The 18400-nt window shown below is 38.9% G+C and overlaps 1 protein-coding gene across 5 annotated transcripts in view; it reads right to left on the bottom strand.

Moving 5' to 3' along the window:
* The window catches only part of AUTS2 (activator of transcription and developmental regulator AUTS2), a 2093484-nt gene that overhangs the window by 27515 nt on the left and 2047569 nt on the right, over positions 1 to 18400 (bottom strand). For all 5 annotated transcript variants that reach the window (XM_073615089.1, XM_073615088.1, XM_073615087.1 and 2 more), the window contains 4 exons: positions 17899 to 17943; positions 13336 to 13431; positions 9071 to 9142; positions 530 to 559 (listed from right to left, as the gene is read on the bottom strand). In XM_073615089.1, coding sequence (XP_073471190.1) covers positions 530 to 559; positions 9071 to 9142; positions 13336 to 13431; positions 17899 to 17943 — 243 coding nt within the window. The remainder of the gene's footprint in view (positions 1 to 529; positions 560 to 9070; positions 9143 to 13335; positions 13432 to 17898; positions 17944 to 18400) is intronic.

Below are 18400 nucleotides of genomic sequence, written 5' to 3'. Positions count from 1 at the left end.
TTTCCTTCACTGGCCTGAGCAAGTACCTGGGTAAACACAGAAACACAGACTAATGTCATCTAGGGCTCAGAGAGTCACATAGTAACTGCCGAAGGGAAGCGTTGGGCACCAGGGCTTTCGTTTCCATTATGCAGCTAATACTTCTGATTTCTTGGTGTTATTGAATGTTTCCTATTCCTTTTCCCTTGAATGATGCATTACCTGGTTACGGCAAATGGATGTAATGCTATACACACTACTGCTCTTTACAAAGTGATTTAAACAAGCCCACTTATCTCCTGTTCAGGTAATCAAAGCAATGGTGAGAACCATAAGGTTGGTTATATGAAAAAGCTAATTAAAGTCAAAGTGACTTTTGTCATGGCAGATTTGTGATGAATTTGTGACATTTTTTCATGTAAAACTGGACACGTGTCCCATATTTAAGATTTACACTAGAAATGCCTGCACTATGGTCATAATCAGAAATTTGTTTATCCAATAAAATCCATGAATTTATCCATGTTTCATATGCCAAAAAAACACTTACCCTCAACATAGGTCGGAAAGGATCTGCCAACTGTGAAGAGAAAATGACAACTTGGTTACATGCCTGTCACTCAGACAATCATTTTAATTACCACATGCTTATTGATTTATAATGAAAAGGTATTGAAATGCTGCAATTTTATTTTCAAATATAACATTTAAAAAAAAATAGTCAGCTTCCACAAAATAACATCCAATATAAAAACTCAATTAATAAAGGCTTCTTCAAAGAATAAAATATACAGTTATTTCTAAAGTGAAATAATTGTGTTAGCAAGTAAATTCATATGCACATATAAAGAAAATATATTGTTAAATTATATCTGCATCCTTCTACATTCTAGTCTGTATTTGTATGATAGCCAAGGCCACTGGCTTGTTTTCCACAATATGCCTTTTTTTCTCTAATACAATGTGGGATGCTTGGCATTGACAAGTATGACATGCTGGGTTGTCAACACTTGACAGCTGCTGTTTTGATATTCAGAGATTTTTCAGCAGTCTTTATTGATGTATGTATTAGACAAGGACAATCTTTCTTAATCGGGACTAAGGTACTTACAGTATATTGAATTTGTGATAGTATATAAAGGGAAAAATCTCCTAAAGAGTTTATAATGAACAAAAGTAATTGAATTGAAAATGTTTTGCCTTTGTTTCCAGAGGCAGAAACATTTTCTTGGAAGACAGAAGGAAGATTTCAAAGCACTTGGTTCTAGAGACAGTCATACCTTGATTAAAACACTAAAAATATACATTTAGAACCAACTGACACAATTCATGTGCTTGCTGACATGTGTTTTTTATCATGGGGATGTGCCCTGCTCATCATTTAACACATGTCTACAGGCCAAAAATGCACCCGACTCACTTTTTTCCACTGTACTGCAAGGTAATCCATGATTATTACATGTGTTATGGTGCACTGACAGATGAGTTCATTTGTTTATTCTGCGTAGGGATGCCATTCAAAATGTATGTCAAAGCACCACCATACATATACACAGTGCATTGTGGTACTGCACGTTAACGCACATATTAGTGTGTGAACAAAAATGAGTGATAAAGGCCCTTTTTACATGAGCTGTCTGATCAGGTCCGCCTGTTCGTTTTTTCAGGTGGACCTGATTGGACTCTCCATTCACCCCTATGGAGCAACTGATGTCAGCAGGGATTTGTCCGCTGACATCCGCCGCTATCTGATCCGATCCTGTCCATCAAATCCAGATGGATGGCGGTCCTATTTTCCATCTGTCTGGTGGATTGGATGGGATAGGGTGAAAACAGACAGGCAGTCTGTTTTCACCCAATTTCCCCATAGGGGAGAGTGGGGCTGGGTCCATCTCCGTTCTATACAGTGAGCAGAGACGGACCTGTCATCCGCCTGCTCAGCGGGGATCAGCGAAGCGATCCACTTTTGAGCAAGCGGAGTCCGGCAAGCAGAGGTGACCATGTTAAAGGGGCCTAAAAGAGAAGTATGGCTTTTAAAAAATATACTTACCTAGATGGCTGGAGCACCAACCCCAGCTGCAACTGTCCCCTGCCACTTCTAAGACCAAGAACTGAGCGTTTAAACACCGCTGATCACTCAGCTCTCGGTCTTCAGCCTGCAGAGAGCCGATGACTGTCAGTCACTGGCTCTCTGCTCTGCACCTCCAGTACTCACTGAAGCACTGGGCTGTGGAGGGGGTGGGAGCGGCTGGCGGAGGCTCTCGGCAGCTCGCTGAGAGGCTAAGTCAGCTGCCGGTCCAGGCATCTGGGTGGATCCTGACTGTAAAGACTGGATCTTTCCTGAGCCTGGATCGGCTGAGTGACATTAGCCGACAGCGGGCTTTAGACCCTTCTGCCACCTGTAAAAGCAACCCAGCTGCTAATTAGCCACTAGGATTGCTTTCAGAGCATCAGACGAAAAATCATCCCAGTATAACTCCTTTAACCTGATGATGTAAGGGTACATCGCGGATGCTGAAGTGGTTAATTTGCACATACAGGCCAAAGGCAAATAAAAATATCTACAGCCAAAACTTTTTTTTAATCTATTTTTTGGATAGAGTAGAGAAGTGTTAAAATCCCTGTCAGTTTTCTTTTCTTTTTTTTTGTTGCTTTCTGTGTACCAATAATCACCAGTACAAATAAAGTGCAAAAATAGACAGCAAAAAATTGACAGAGGATATAACCTTTCCCCTCATATCTAACAAAAGAAAAATGCTTTGCCTAAAGGTACACTTTATTTAGATCTGTAAAGGACATATGAAAATGTTAACCTCTTACAGACTCTTGGGCTATGCTTTAACAACAAATCAATAGTTAAAGGAAAGTGGTTTGGAACACTGACAAGTGGCCACATAGCTGCTGCCACATAAGCATTTCAGCTGTAAAAATATGCATGCTTTAATAAAGCTCCTGCAATATTCTGAAACAATGTTTGCCTGTAACATGCAGTGGTTCAGAAAGAAAATGAAGAAATAGCATGCCTGACTCCTTAGCTGTCAATTTACTAAAACTATATTTTCCACTGCTCACCAGCCACTTTAGCATTAATGACTGTCAGTCTAACAACAGCTGCAGAGGAAAGATGGGCACAGATTCATCTTCATACAATACAGAGAAAGAAAATTATATAGTTTTTAAAATGAACATAAATACCACTTGCCATTGTCTGCATAGCTAAATCCTTTGAATACATACTCCTGTTTGTACAAACCAGACTTGGAAATCAAGAGACTCCAATCCACCAATTACATCAATATTTCATCAGCACACTCAATAATACAGCAGCTCTGGGAATACGGGACTGTATCATTACAACAACAACAAATACTGCATTTCATGCACAAACTCTTTCCACTCCATCACCACAGGGAACCTGCCTTGCTTTGGAAAGAAAAAAGTGCAATGGACAACAGGCTTAAAGACAAGAAAATGTATTTGTTACAGCTAGATAAAGACACAAATTTTTCTTCTGCATACAGTACAATACTGTCATATCAATCTACTGATCACAATTTATAGCTGTTTACAATGATACCCTCCTGCAAATTATCATAAAAATGAAAGAAAATACCAAAACAAAGCACACAATCCATTTTTTTTAATTTCATTATCTATTTAAAGAAATAGAATAGATTTATTTATGTATTTTTTTTCTCATTTATTTCCTATTCTAATTGATTGGATCAGTTGCCCATAGTTTTATAGCATTGGCAACAGACATTTTTTTTTTTTAACCTGAAAGATCAGAGTTTGCACTGGCAATGTCTAGCTGTCAACCACAGACAAAATGCTTTCACCCTTTGGCTGTTTCTTTAAGCCACGTGATGTACACTTGCACCTATGTCTTTCCTTCCTTAAGCTCCCTGAAGAGTGGTCCATGTTTCTACCCCATACTAGCAAGCTGCAGCCATGTGCATTGCATGAGGTTGGGGGCAGTTGCAGGGGCCCCCATACATTTGAGTGGGTCACATTCAACAGGTGGTACTGCCAGTTGAACGTGACAGTGGGGATAATGTTTGCAAAGCATCCTGGCCTTAGCATATGTAACCCCCCCCCACCACCACCACCACGACCACCACCACCACCACCACCACTGACTTTTCAGCATAAGAGTGGTAAAAATTTGTCTCAGTTGCTTCTACTGCCCCCAAAACACAAGAGCAAACAAGGCCTACATGTTAACAATCTCTTTATAAGCTGAGAGAGGCCCAACCTCTAGTGCACAGTGGTGGAAGCATATATTGACATGCCTGAAAAATTCTTGCACTGGAACTTTCAACCTATAGATCAGTGATGAAAGATGCGCTGTATTTATCTCTCTGGTAACATAGTCTTTTTTCTGTGCAAGACTCCCTAGATAAGTCGAAAGTGTGACAAAGGCCAGTTGATGAATAATCAATGTTATATAATGCCAGAACATTTATCATGATCTTATCTAAAGGTGTTTGTGGTCAAATGGGACAATTGGCTCTAAAAGAACATTCTGATTGTTCCTGTTTATATCAAAGGAAAGAGAAGGGGGTAGGAGTTGAGTAGTGTTGGTGGCACCACGTAGCTCAGGGGGAACAACAGTGTTATGAAAATGTTTGCACTGGAAAATAGTGGGGTCAATTCATCTGTATAGGGTAGTCCTAGGATATTATCAGAACCATATTCAAATAAATGAATCAATCAATCAACCCAATATTTTGTGGGTCTGAAGTTATTTAATAATGCAGGCCAAAACAACAAACCCCACCACACAGGATATGCTATCAGTCACACACTTCAAACCCATTGTATAAATAATGCTACCACATAGCCTGGCTGAACTGGCAGCCACAAGGCCCAACAAAAACACATTTTACAGACTGCAGGATTAGTCCCCAAGTTAAACCCCATCACACTGACCATAGTGCAAGCAACACAATTTTGCATGTGGCATGGCAAGCCTAGTTCAATTAAACAGAGACTAGAACAAAACCAACATATCTGCTATGACCCAGTTGTAGTAAGAAATAGAATCTGGACGTGGCTTCTTGTACTAAACACTGGATTTTACTGGATACTGGATAAGGAATTTTTGTTTACTTAGTAGCTTAGTTTACATAACATGATAATACTGTTTTGTAAAAAAAAATACACCCTGCAAGACAAAGGCATAATGTGCTAGTATGCATAGCATACTAGCTCATTATGAATTACTTACCTGAGATCGAAGCCCCCGCATCAGCTCTCGTTCGCCTCCTCCGACGCCACCATCTATCCCGGAGTGACTTCCGGGTAGCGCCGGAGCCGGGATGACGTCACTCCCGCACATGCGCGCTGGTGCCGCCACTAACGGCATGATCGCCACTAGAAATGGCACGCTCAGTGCGCCTGCGCCCGATGTCTACGGCGCATGCGCCGTAGACATCGGTGCCGCTATTTCTGCAAATATGTTCTAAACCTTTTAGGTTTGGGAGATATTTTATGTACCTACAGGTAAGCCTTAATCTAGGCTTACCTGTAGGTTAAAGTGGTTGTAATGGGTTTACAACCACTTTAAACAGAAGCTAAATTAATACTATTCTACATATTGTTTTATGACTAGACTGCAAATTATATTGGTGATAATATTAGTAGTCATCACATTTCTAACTTAGAGCAATCCACTCATGACGAATTTGATAGGCAGAGCTATTGACACAAGGAGGAACCAAAGAAGGGAGCTGGATGTTTTCAGAGTAGTTCAGTGTAGCTATCTGTATCATTGATAAACATGATCTATGAATGGAGAGGGAGGACCTATTGATCATCCGTCTGTCCTCCATTCATAGAGCATATTTTATTTATAGAAGCTGGCATGGACTGAGGGGGATTTTCTACTAAAAGAAGAGGAATCAACACAAGGGTTAAATCCTACTGACTGTAAGTTATTTCCCTTGTGCTGATTTTTCTGTTTTTTATTTTATATACACTTAAAGGAGAAGTACAGCCAAATGAGCTTTGGCTGTACTTATCCTTTAAAGAGCAAGTGAACCCTGATGGGTTTTACTTCCTTCCTTTGCCCCTGCAAAGTAAAAGCATAATGTGCTAGTATGCATCGCATACTAGCACATTATGTGACACCTACCTGCAAATGAAGCCGCGCCGTCCCCATTGCAGGCTGCATTCATGCCCCCCCTCCTTCCGGGGCCACGGAAATCGGCTTTGTGACTGGCCGGAGCCGCATGATGTCACTGAAACGAATGCATGTGGGAGCCGCCAGTCACGGCACTCACATTGAGAACTGGCACAGGGGGGCCGTTTCTTCACAGCACATGTGCTGACAACATCATCGGTGCAAAACACAACAAGTATCTCCTAAACGGCACACGTTTAGAAGAAATTTATAGTACCTATAGGTAAGTCTTATTGTAGGCTTACCTATAGGTACAACTTCCACAGAGAGGTTTACAACCTCTTTAAGTGTACCAAAAAAACCCCCCAGAAAAATCAAAACAAGGGAAATAACATGATTTTTCTATTTTTCCTTTTAGATACACTTAAAGGAGAAGTACAGCCAAAGGTCATTTGGCTGTACTTCTCCTGGGGATCACAGGAGTACAGTTCGTTCTGCACTCCTGTGACCTGTTTTCAGCAGACAGCGGGCTGAAGTCCACTGTCTGCTGGTGTCACATAGCCGCTCCAGGCTCCGGAAAGACCACGACCATATGGCTTGGACAGGCACCTGGCTCAGCCTCACAGCGACTGACAGTCAACAACTCTCTGCTCATGGAGCTGTGAGAACCGAGCAATTGGTGGTATTTGATCATTCAGTTCTCAGTGTAAGAGCTGACAGGGGAAACAGGTGCAGCATTGGACCAATGCTGCATCCAGCTAGGTAAGTATGATTCTACAAAAAAACTGATTCCCGTACTTCTTTTTAAACAACAAGGATATTAATATTAGAAATGATCACACTTCAAGTCTATAGTTAAACATGGCCATTTCTGGCCAACAAAATAGTCCACAGATGTCGATAATCATTTGCTTACCTGCCATACTACTGCAAACTGAACCTTATAATGCTATTATAACACATTATTTCTATATTTCATGATTCCATTATTGGATTTCATATGCCACCAAAATGGCGACAGCAATATAGTTAATTATTGTAAATGAAATCATAGAATGTGGATTGTATGACAGCAATTAAAAGGGAATAGTAAGTACAAGTAGATAAAAGAGACCTGCATACATTTTCTGCACACAGTAATTAGCAGCAATACAGGCTTTTGGCTTGATTTGTGAGATATTCATATGGATCAGCTTGAAAGAGACTGTGCAATTCTTCTAATAATGATTACGCTACAGACATTCTGTACATGTCCTGGAGATGCATATACCTTATATATGCCAAAAATTGCTCTTTCTTGCTGACAGCTAATTCAAGCATACTTCCTATGAAAAGCTGCATCCCTTGAGAGTCCAAACTGTGTTAGTCTTTAGTTCAACATTGTATGCGGAAAAATTATGCCAAAAAGCTACACTAAATAATTTACAGATAGCCTAAACATGAGACTTTCAGTAGCTGCTCTGCAGTAGAATAATCAGAGGTTGAAATGCACATGATGGTAGGAGAGCAGCATTTGACTGGGTCAAGGAACAGCCTAAGTTACTTAAAGGAGCTTTAAACCCAAAAACAAACATTATATTGCAGATTACCAGTTCTCAGGTGTGATGACTGCAATATTTTTCTTTTTTATGCTTTCTTTCTTCTAATTTCAACTGCTGATCTGGCCAGTAAGTCTGTTATTTTTCAAAAGAACAAGCTCTCTTGCAGATATATCAGTTACATGGATGAGGCAAACATGGATGAGCCTTTATCTTAAAAGGAAACAAACAGTTTGCTGTAACTATTTGTAAAGTATTAGTTTGGAGTTTGGCTTTGATTTGTTAGTGTATTTAAATCTGCTATTACATTTCCCTCAGACTGACAATGCTGCTGTCCAAAGGTGCCACCCATGCTCATTCATCAAGAAGGGGGCACTGTAATACAGGTGATGTATTACTGGCCAGATCATCAAGTGAAAATAGGTAAAAAGCCTAAATTAAGAAAATGATTGCAGATAGGACATCTAATGATTAAGTAAGCTTCAGTATATTATATTTCTGGTTTTGGGTTTAATACCACTTTAAGTGAGAATGTGCATGAATCCTCAGGAGAAAGATCTACTCTCTGACATCCCCGAATTCATAGTGATGGGTATGTAATACCACTTTAAAATGGTGGCTGTGGTATCTTCACTGGCATTATACACTAATGCTCTTTGTTAAGCCATCATGAAGGGTTGCTTTTGATGCCCTCCCATGTGCTCCTTGTGAGAGGTTTAAATATTTTACTGCAAAACCGAGACAATGAAATGGACTATGGGGACACAAGGACCTTTTGGTTATGCAGCTTCAAGAACCATTCTGAATAAATTGTTTTAGAGGTATTTTATTGAGAATAGATAAGCTGTGCCTCTCCTGAATGAAGCCAACAGCCGTGTCTTCAATATATACCTAAGCTTCATATCGTGCATGCAAAGGAAGTGACATATTCTAAGCAAGTGTTAATTATCTAGAGGACATTTTACATTTCTAACGAGGACAAACCACACTTTCTATAATCCTAATTAGCTCTTTAGTAATTTGAATCCAGTCCCTCTCATCCTTGCTGAGTTAATAATTTTCATTCCAATCCTTACTCTCAAGTTCTAACTATAATAGGAAGCTTGTCCTTTGAACACTAAATTATGTCAAACAGCCTATAGGATCCCCTGTGAGCTCTGCAGCCCACACTAGCATAAGGGTGAGCATCGAGTGACAGGAATAATGATAAAATGACATTAAAAATGATCAAGAAAGACTTCAGTCTGAGAATCAAGATAATATGGAACATGTCCCTTAAGCAAGAAAACAGAAACAAAGTCTATGGAAAGCACAAGGTGTAAGGCTGACTAGCTCTTTGTGACAAGGACATTTATCACTCCCAGGAGGGCCAGAAAGATGTTGACATAATGGTGACACTAAGGACTGAGTTTCTCTCCCTTACACTTACCCTTGGGTCCTTCTGCAACAGAGTGTGTGGGACAGTTCCAGGTCTAGCTCCAACATCAATGGGATTGGAAGTCTGAGAAAGAGACAACATGTGAAATTAATTGGAAATGACAAAATAGTTTTCTTCCCTGTGATACTTCGTATCTCTTTAGCTTGTGTTTGACAAGCCCCTCTGCTTGGCAGTTTCTTTTTTTATTTTCAGGCAGCTCAGGCCTAATGGTGTGTGACTTTCCTTGATAAGTGAAGCTCAACATCATCTGTTTTGGCAGTGGGAATGAGGGGCAATATTAACATGAATCTTTCCAGGGTTCACCCTTCTGTCAACCTTTAAGCTGTAACATAAAGCCCTGGTCTTCTAAACTCCAGATCATACGGAAGGTTAGTATTACCTTTCCATAGGTTGTACACCCGTGTCATTGTACAATTCTTTATTTCAAGTGTCAGTAGGTTGAGTATCTTAGACAATATTCCCCTAGGGACCGTGATAATGAGAAAAGCTCCCATCTCTAACCTAGATGAAATTACACACGGATGCTTCAGCACTACCGCAAAGTTATCAGTTCAACTGCTCAGCTTCTGAGATGTCCTGTATTGCCAATTACCACTGGGCTGCAAGCTCAGCTATATTAAAATGTTCAGCTTGCTAACAGAGTAATTTGTTTTCCTTTTAGAAAATGGATCTGTAGTCTCTTTACACAACATGATCCAACAGCAGTGGCCAAAAAGAGATACAATGCCCGTAGCTTAATGTATCATTAAACCTGTAAAAGCTGGTACCTTTTCACATTTACACTTTAGGATAAAGAAGGAAATCATACCTTCCTCTGTTCCTACATAATTTATTATGAACTTTGACCATCTAGCTAACAGGCTGCTATTACATTCACAGACCATTAAGGGTGCACATTGACTTTGAATATCACATCACGAAAGCAGGTTAAGTCCATTGCAATGACCTTGGGTCAGCACTGTATTAGATTGCAGGTACAGATTGTACTTTCAGAGCCACTTTGCTGTCACAAGCAATGGAGACACAAAGAACACAAGTATGTTTTGCTAAAGGATGGAATACTTAAACTGTAACGTGCTTAGCAATTAGTACTGAGATAGACAACTGATAAAAAAAAGCTGTTTAGTGGCTATAAGACACAAAAAACGAAGATACAAAATGCACATAGCATGGCAAATACAATTTATAGATCAACTATTAGAACATATGAGTGTAAAAAATATGTGTATACAATATCATGACTACAATTGACTTTTACTGAAATGCTGAGCATTTATGAACTATTTTTCTTCAAAAATAATATTAGTAAAAAGATATTGTGAAAATCAAGTAAAAAATACCCTTTTGATATCCAAATATTGTACGTATTCAGAGACCATTCAAACTCCAAGCCCATGATTTGCGTTTTGTTTTTTACTCTTAAGGTACTAATCCTCATAGTATAGTACAATTTACATAAACCATGCTACAACGATAATAGTAACAAGGCAAGCAAGATGGTTTTATTATTTTAGAAACATTTTAAAATATAAACTACATTAACATATAAACACCGCTATATATAAACAATGCTGGACGAACGTCGGGAGACATTGGCAGGTTAAAAAAACAATGGCCGACATTCGGCCCGTGTGTATGCCAGTCTGCGTTCTGGCGGGGGGCCATCCCCCTGTCAGAACACAACAGCTCAACAGGGGAGATCACTATACTAACTTCACAAAGTTATTCCAAGCACACCAACCAGAGCTGACAGTTTTTTTGGTTCAGCCCGCTGTGTTGAATGGGAAAAAACGAATAGTATGTACCCGGCTTTAGGTAGATTTATACCAATTTAGGGCGCGCCCGTGGGGGCGTGCAGCATGGCGATTGAAGGTGTTGTGTGTCAGTCTGACACACTGCATCTCCGATCGTAGTATGGAGCCTCTGACAGAGGCTTCTTACCAGGTGATCAGCTGTGACCAATCACAGCTGATCATCGCGTGAACCAGGAAGTGCCGGTAAACGGCATTCCTCAGTTTGCGCTGACAGGGAGAGCCAATCGTCGGCTCAAATTGATTATCAGCTCGGCCCTCATCAGATGTGCCCATCAGCTGCCAGCAGTGCCCCAAAAATAAAGTTTGTCAGTGCCCACCACAGTGCCAATCACAGTGCCAATCAGTGCCCAGCAGTAGCACCTGTCAGTACCTCATCATCAGTGCTGCCCATCAGTGCCACCTGTCAGTGCCACCTGTCAGTGCCAATCAGAACCACCTATCAGTGCCAGTCAGTGCTGCCTGTTGGTGCAAATCATAGCCACCTATCAATGCTCATCACAGCCACCTGTCAGTGCCCATCACAGCTGCCTGGAAATTTGGAGTTTTATATTGTAGGCCTGTAATTCTTAGGAATAACACACTTAAATCTGTCCAAACAAGAGTTTAGTAGACATCCCGGGTATGATAAATCATAAATTATAATATAATAAATAACTATAAATAATTATAACAAATGATAATATAATAATAACAAAAATTATTCAATAATGTAATCAAATCAAAAACACTGAAATTTGCTCAGTTGCAGAATTTTCAATGTCATTACTTTCAGTGTTTGAGGACGGATTTTCCCACGAATCACTATCGCTCAATTCTGCAAGTGATTCTTAATTGATAATTTATTATCACTGTTTTCTAGCTGGTCTAAAACCACTTTTGATGTAAAGGGACACTTTTTGGTTGCTATGGACAATCTCCAGTTTCCAGGCAGAAAGAACAGTATTTATAATATAAAACTGCATGCAGGGCACCGGACAAACCACTAGGGACAAAAGGGACGTAAAATAATTTGATACAGTTCAATCTGTAAGATTACAGTGTATTGTATGTATTGTGTGTTTTTAACTTTTTGAATTTGGCACCGTGCTCTGTCCCTGTGTGTCACAACGCTCGCAGGGAATGGAGCTCGGCACTGTGATAGATCCGGCGGAGGACACAGCTCGCACACACAGCGGGGAGACATCGCAGGATCCTGGGGCCAAGGTAAGTTTGCTGTACCTGGATCCTGCAATGCGATCCCGAGTGTGGCTCGGGGTTACCGCTTTTGCTACTGAAAATTCACCCCGAGCTACACTTGGGAATACTGCTAAGGAGGTTAAAGTAGGACTAAAGGCAAAACTTTTTTTTTTTCATTTTGGATAGATCAATGGAGGGTATAACCCCTGTCAAGATTTTTTTTTCCCCATGTGTCCAATTGCAGAGATTTCCTCTTCACTTCCTATCGCATAGCCAAACAAGAAATGAGAGGAAATCCCTGCAAAATAAAGGATTAATTTACCTTTTGACAAAAAATAATAAATGCACATTTTTTTGCCTACAAAAAAATGTGCAATTATTATTTTTTGTTTTGGGAGCCTGCGAACAGCAGATTGCTGATGCCATGCAAGGCTCATGTAGATCTGTGTAGTCTGCAGTAGTCCAGGAGTCCAGGATCTGACTGTGTTGAAAGCCAGGGGTGCCTGGATGAAAAGCCTGAATAAACTAAATTATAAAGACATGCTGGTAGGTTAATTGGATCCTGTCTAGGTTGGCCCTACTATGTGTATGTATGAATGTGAGTTAGGGACCTTAGATTTTAAGCTCCTTGAGGGCAGAGACTGATGCTAATGTACAATATATATATATATATATATATATATATATATATATATATATATATATATATATCGCTAGAACAAAATTTCTATTATCGACCCTAGAGCAAGGTTAAAGGGTTAGGCTCTATGCACACTGGGCTTAAAAAAATGCCAATTCCCCCTTGGCAGAAAAAACGCTTTTATAGAGTGTTTTTTTGTACAAAGTTTAGATGAGTTTAGGAGAGTTTTGCATTTTTTCTGCCAGTAAGCTCCAATCAGAAATGCAAACCAGAAGGGTTTTTTCCTGCCTCTAAACGTTGAGCTAAAAAAATGCCTGTAATCTTCCTAATATGCTTGGACACATAGGATAATATTGAGCTGCTTCTACAGACAGAACACAAAACTCCTGTAGAAGCAGCTATTTTTAAGCCAGTGTGCATGGAACTTTAGAGGTACTACTATGTAGACAGTTTAATGTCATAAAACATAAAAAAAATTTACAAAATAGAAAATACCATTTGTTTGACAATTTGTATGTTTTAGAACAATCACAGGACTTTAAGAAGTCAATGTAATTTTTAAGTTTGATTTTACTTCTATTTTCTCATTGTTATCCCCTATGTACGCAGATAAACCATCTTCTTACCTTAGGTTGAAATGCCCCTTGTAGTGATCCAAAGGGACCAGTAGGAGGAATCATGGGAGGAATGCCAGATACAGCTGGAGGGTATGAATGAAATAACTGAAAAAAAAAGAAAAAACATATTTATAAAAAACAAAAAAAACAACGTAGCTAGCGATAAATCATACAAAACACAACACAGAACCACAGCACTAGCACAAAGCCAAAAGCAGACATTGATGCGGGTTGAAAAATCAGTTCCCTCTGTTAAGTCAGGGAATCTGGCTTAATGGGGAACTTTAAGGGTGTTCAGCATTAATTAGCACAGAAATGATACCCTTGATGAATTCCTTTCTTCCAAAATAAAAGGTGATTTTGTAATTATGAATTATTAAATTGGATTGAATGCCTAAGTGGTTTCAGAATTTAGAGTACATCAAAAGCAGGAGGGATGTTAAGCCAAATAAGTCCAAGGGAAATAGCAAGCTAATTAAAAAATGAAGCTTTAAGAGTGCCAGGATTTCACTCCATTAAAACTCAATTACTTTGTTAAAAGGTTTAATGGTGTTGTGTAAGAAATTAAAGAATACGCACAATTATGACTTCATTAGTCTGCTTTGCTGCTTATACTGTCACTGCTAATGCTATCTGTGGGCCATTTAAGGAGCAGCTTTATTCTCAAGCAACAACGAGAAGTAGTTATGCTATAAACCATATACCTCTATATATCTCCATATACTAAAACACATACACAAAGTACATCCTTCCTTCTTTTGCTTCCTGACAAAAGAATCTGATAATAATTACTGACCAATAACCAATTACTGACCAATAAAACAATTATAATCGTCTATCGAATCTTTTACTTTCAGATTATTTGTACACTGAAATACACCAATTTTTAACGTGTACTATATTTTCAGATGAGTAATCATTTCGATCACTCTGGTTTTACAGTTGATTCCTGCCTGCTTGACTGCCTACCTTCTAGAATATATGGCAAATTTAAATACACAGGTGTCCAAATGCAAAAGAAAGGCTGTCATATAATGGCAGGCTCAAAATCATTGCTATGTGTGAACAGCTGGCTTCATACAGCAATCAAACAGGTCTGCATCACAGTACACCAATCAGCAACAGTTACAGAGGAGACCTAGAGTTGCTATTTGAGCACTTCTAACATGCATGCCCAGCATACCACAGATTGGAGAAACAACATTACTTTGATGGATAGTACTGGATAATTAAAGCTTGAAGAACAATGTTATATGCTTTTGCCCAATTTAAAATTTTGCTTCCGTTGGGCTTTAACAGTCTTGTTGATATAAATTATGGGTTTTAGAAGGGCTGAAATATTTATATATTCTGAAAAAACTGCTGCCTCAGACTCCCCTCAGTGCTGACACCCATCTGTAGGCATAGGAAGTTGGTCACATGATTTCTAAAGAAGAGGAGTACTGACCAGTCTGAATGCTGACTCTACACTTTAGCAGAGATCACAAGTGCCAAGGTATTCAGACATGTGGCCAGTACTGCAGGGAATCTAGCTTCAGGAAAGGAAACTTCCCAGTTCCTAACATTTAGGTTATGGTCTGCATTAAAGCGGTTGTATGCCTGCAGAATTATTTTTTATTTTTTTAAAACCTGTAAGGCAAAAGGCATAATGAGCTAATATGCACCGCATACTAGATTATTATGAAATACTTACCATAGAACGAGGCGTCGGCAGCTGACCCCGGTCCACGCCGAGGCAGCTGACATTTCCCCCTCGGCGCGTCTTCCGGGTTCGCGGCTCCGGCTCTGTAAGTGGCGGAGATGTTGTAACTCCCGCGCATGCACATGGAAGACTCTTTTCCGGCAAGGTCCAGCAGCGGCTGCCGGATCTTTAGCCGGACCTTCACAGCACATGCGCTGCTGACGTCAACAGCTGCATGCAAAGTGAATATCTCCTAAACCTGTATATATATACCTGATATTCATTTTACCTACAGGTAAGCCTTATTATAGGCTTACCTGTAGGTAAAAAATACAAAAAAAGGGTATACAAGCGCTTTAAAAAAAAGGGTGATTCTACAAAAGCAACATAAAGACATCAAAGACAATAAACAAGCCACAAGGTTCTTACAGTAAAAACAATTTTACAAAGTGAATAGAAAAGGCAGGTGCAGTGATGTCTTTGGATATCAGTACTGATCATGTTGCTGCTACCTATTAGAGACAATGCTAACATTTTCTGGTACCTCCTGCACATAAATTTCAACAGCTGCTTCATGGGGGACTTCTCACCATACATCACCTTCATTAAATAGATGTGATGCCCTCTCTGCAACCACTGAAATACTTTGACCAAACTCTTTCCCTTATACAGAAATTATATTCCAGAGGAAATGAGGTTCAGTATATGATACCTATAACTTATAATTACCTATGACCTACAATTAACTGTCTTCATACATGTAGGGCTATACATAGCCCTAGATATTTAATGAAATGATTATAAAGTTATTAAAAGCTATGTGTGTCGTTTGTCAATATAGGGTGAACTATGGGTAATTGACATTTAGTAACACAATCTGAGGTTTGTGGTTTATTTACTAAAGCAGTACATTGTACACTTAATTAAGTGAATCTGTTTAGTCTGAATATCTATTCATACCAAATTATACAGTATGTGCTTTTGTTAATTATTGTGGCAAAAACAATTAAATTAAAATGGAAGAAAAACTGATTATCGTATATGGAACAGATGTAGTCCAAACCTCATTATGCAGCCATACACACAAGGGTTGATTTACTAAAGGAAAACAGACTTTTCAAGTGCAGTTGCACTAACTTTGCCCAGAGCTTAGTAAATGAGGGGAAGCGCTGCTGATTTCCATAACCCAATCATGTTCTAGCAAAAATGCTGTTTTTATTTTTATTTTCCATGTGGCTGGTTATTTTTTACACAGTGAAGTTTCACCACCTTCACTAAGCCCTGAGAAAAATGTGTGCAACTGCATTTGCAAAGTTCACAGTCTATTTGCCTTTAGTAAATCAACCCCACAGTCAAACTTTTTGGTAAATGTAGGAGCACATAACTTAATCTATAATAGCAACTGCAAAAGCATAAAAAATCTAGCACTATAACCTTAAATTATGCTTGTTCTCAAAAGAAATTAGACTTACCAAGTGTATTGGTATGCATACGTTTAATAACGGGCTTAATTAATAGACAAGTATGCTATCTCACTTGCTTAAAATGTCTAAGTCATGAAATTAATATATATCACTAAGATCAACAGGAAGATTATTAAGCCACAGACAGACCTATGTACAACTGACCTATTTGCGTGACTTAAAGTAATAATCAATTTGTTCAAGTTAGTTCTCCTTATATACAGAATTGTCCATTTTGCCAATATTGTTACTTTCAATATGGAAGGTGGGGAGGTATCATTTTTTTAATGTTTTTGCAACCACTTGGAAACCCAACTGTGAAATAAAAAAATATCTTATCCTGTTTCTACAACTTTTCCTACCATTGATAAAAGGATAATCAACCCCAAAACCAATGTTTTGGTGGCACCTTCACGGGGATGGCAGAAAAAAGCTTCTTAGAGAACCTGTTGCCCTATTCCCAATTTCTCTTATTTTCCATTTAATAATCATAAGAGAGAGTGATGCAGCAAAATGTTAGATTAAGAAATTCCACTTGCTGAACCACTGTAACAGGAAATGGTGGCAGAGGAAGTGGCACCCACAGATATATGGCCCATGCTTGTTATTAACATGTTAATGCTCTTGGCAACTCTTGGTAACTATCAACGGTTTCTCCTAACTACCTCTTAGATTTCCATTAGCAAACCCAGTAAATCAATTAGAATCCACATTTGCAATGTAATTCTTCCAGGCTTTGAGAACATCCATAACAAAATCAATTCAGCAGTGCTGACAACTATCTCACCATACATCTCTTCATCTCTCTCATTCAAACAACTCTTTTGAATCACTGCTCACTTCCTTCTGCTGGAGGGTTTCATAGGAAAAGGTATAACTTAGTAGCTCAGGATAAAAAAACCTTTTTTATTGCTAACTCTGAGCCAAGAAGTAATATATTGCTATTTTATTTATTTTTCCATCTGCTGCACATCAGATATATGCCTTGCATCACACAATTTCTGCAAACCTTTAACAAATCTAAATACTTTGTTGGATTATAGACTTTCCATGTGTTGCAGCCATCATTTGATTTGGATGTGAATAACTTAAATTTCATCTTGTAAGTTTTATAACACCCATGAAATCCCTATTTAAAATTCCTAGCTGATCATTATTCTCCCAGTGGGAACAAGCTCGCGCTGTATGTATGTCATCTTTCTCACAGTGAGACTCCTTGTACAGTTTATGAGCACTGACAAATTTTGATTAAAAACAGGATAGTGCATCTCCAGAAGAAATGAATCACATGAATGAAGCTCGTATATTGGCAAAGCTCAAATGATTAGGGGAAGCGTTGAAATCTTGGCAGGTTATTGTGGGGTGATGTTTGCGGCATGCTACAGACAGAGATAAGCCAACATTTTAACACAGCACTTTTAAACTCACACTGTGACGGTAGAAGGGGTCAACTTTTGTAGGGTATTTGTCAAACTGCAAAGGGATCAAAGCAAATGGTTATTATGTGTCTTGGTAAAGTATCTATAAAGATCATGATTTTATCACACTGTTTAACAACCAGCAGCACTAACAGCAGGCCCACATTCAGTACTGTGCATTGTGAACAAGCACACGGTTTAACCTACAGCAAGTAAATAGCGAATCTATTATCATTTCTTCCTGTTTTATGAGATAAATAAAACTCTGCACTGAATGTTGTGCACACAAAGACATTTTTATGTCTGCCTTGTATTTTATTTTTATGATAAAAGATGATACCTATAAATACATTTCCCCACTATAACATTATAATGTTGCAGTGAGACTGCTGTAGTCACCCAAGAGGTGCCTTGTAAGGATATATAGGATTGTGTTCAGAAAAAGGCATCTCTTTTATGAACTTTTTACTGGCGTTGTTCAAACACAGGCTTGTTGTTATTTATATATTGAG

The sequence above is a fragment of the Aquarana catesbeiana genome, linkage group LG02, assembly GCF_042186555.1.
Source record: "Aquarana catesbeiana isolate 2022-GZ linkage group LG02, ASM4218655v1, whole genome shotgun sequence".
In the NCBI taxonomy this organism is placed as follows: Eukaryota; Metazoa; Chordata; class Amphibia; order Anura; family Ranidae; genus Aquarana; species Aquarana catesbeiana.
This window is presented reverse-complemented; position numbering and strand designations above follow the sequence as displayed.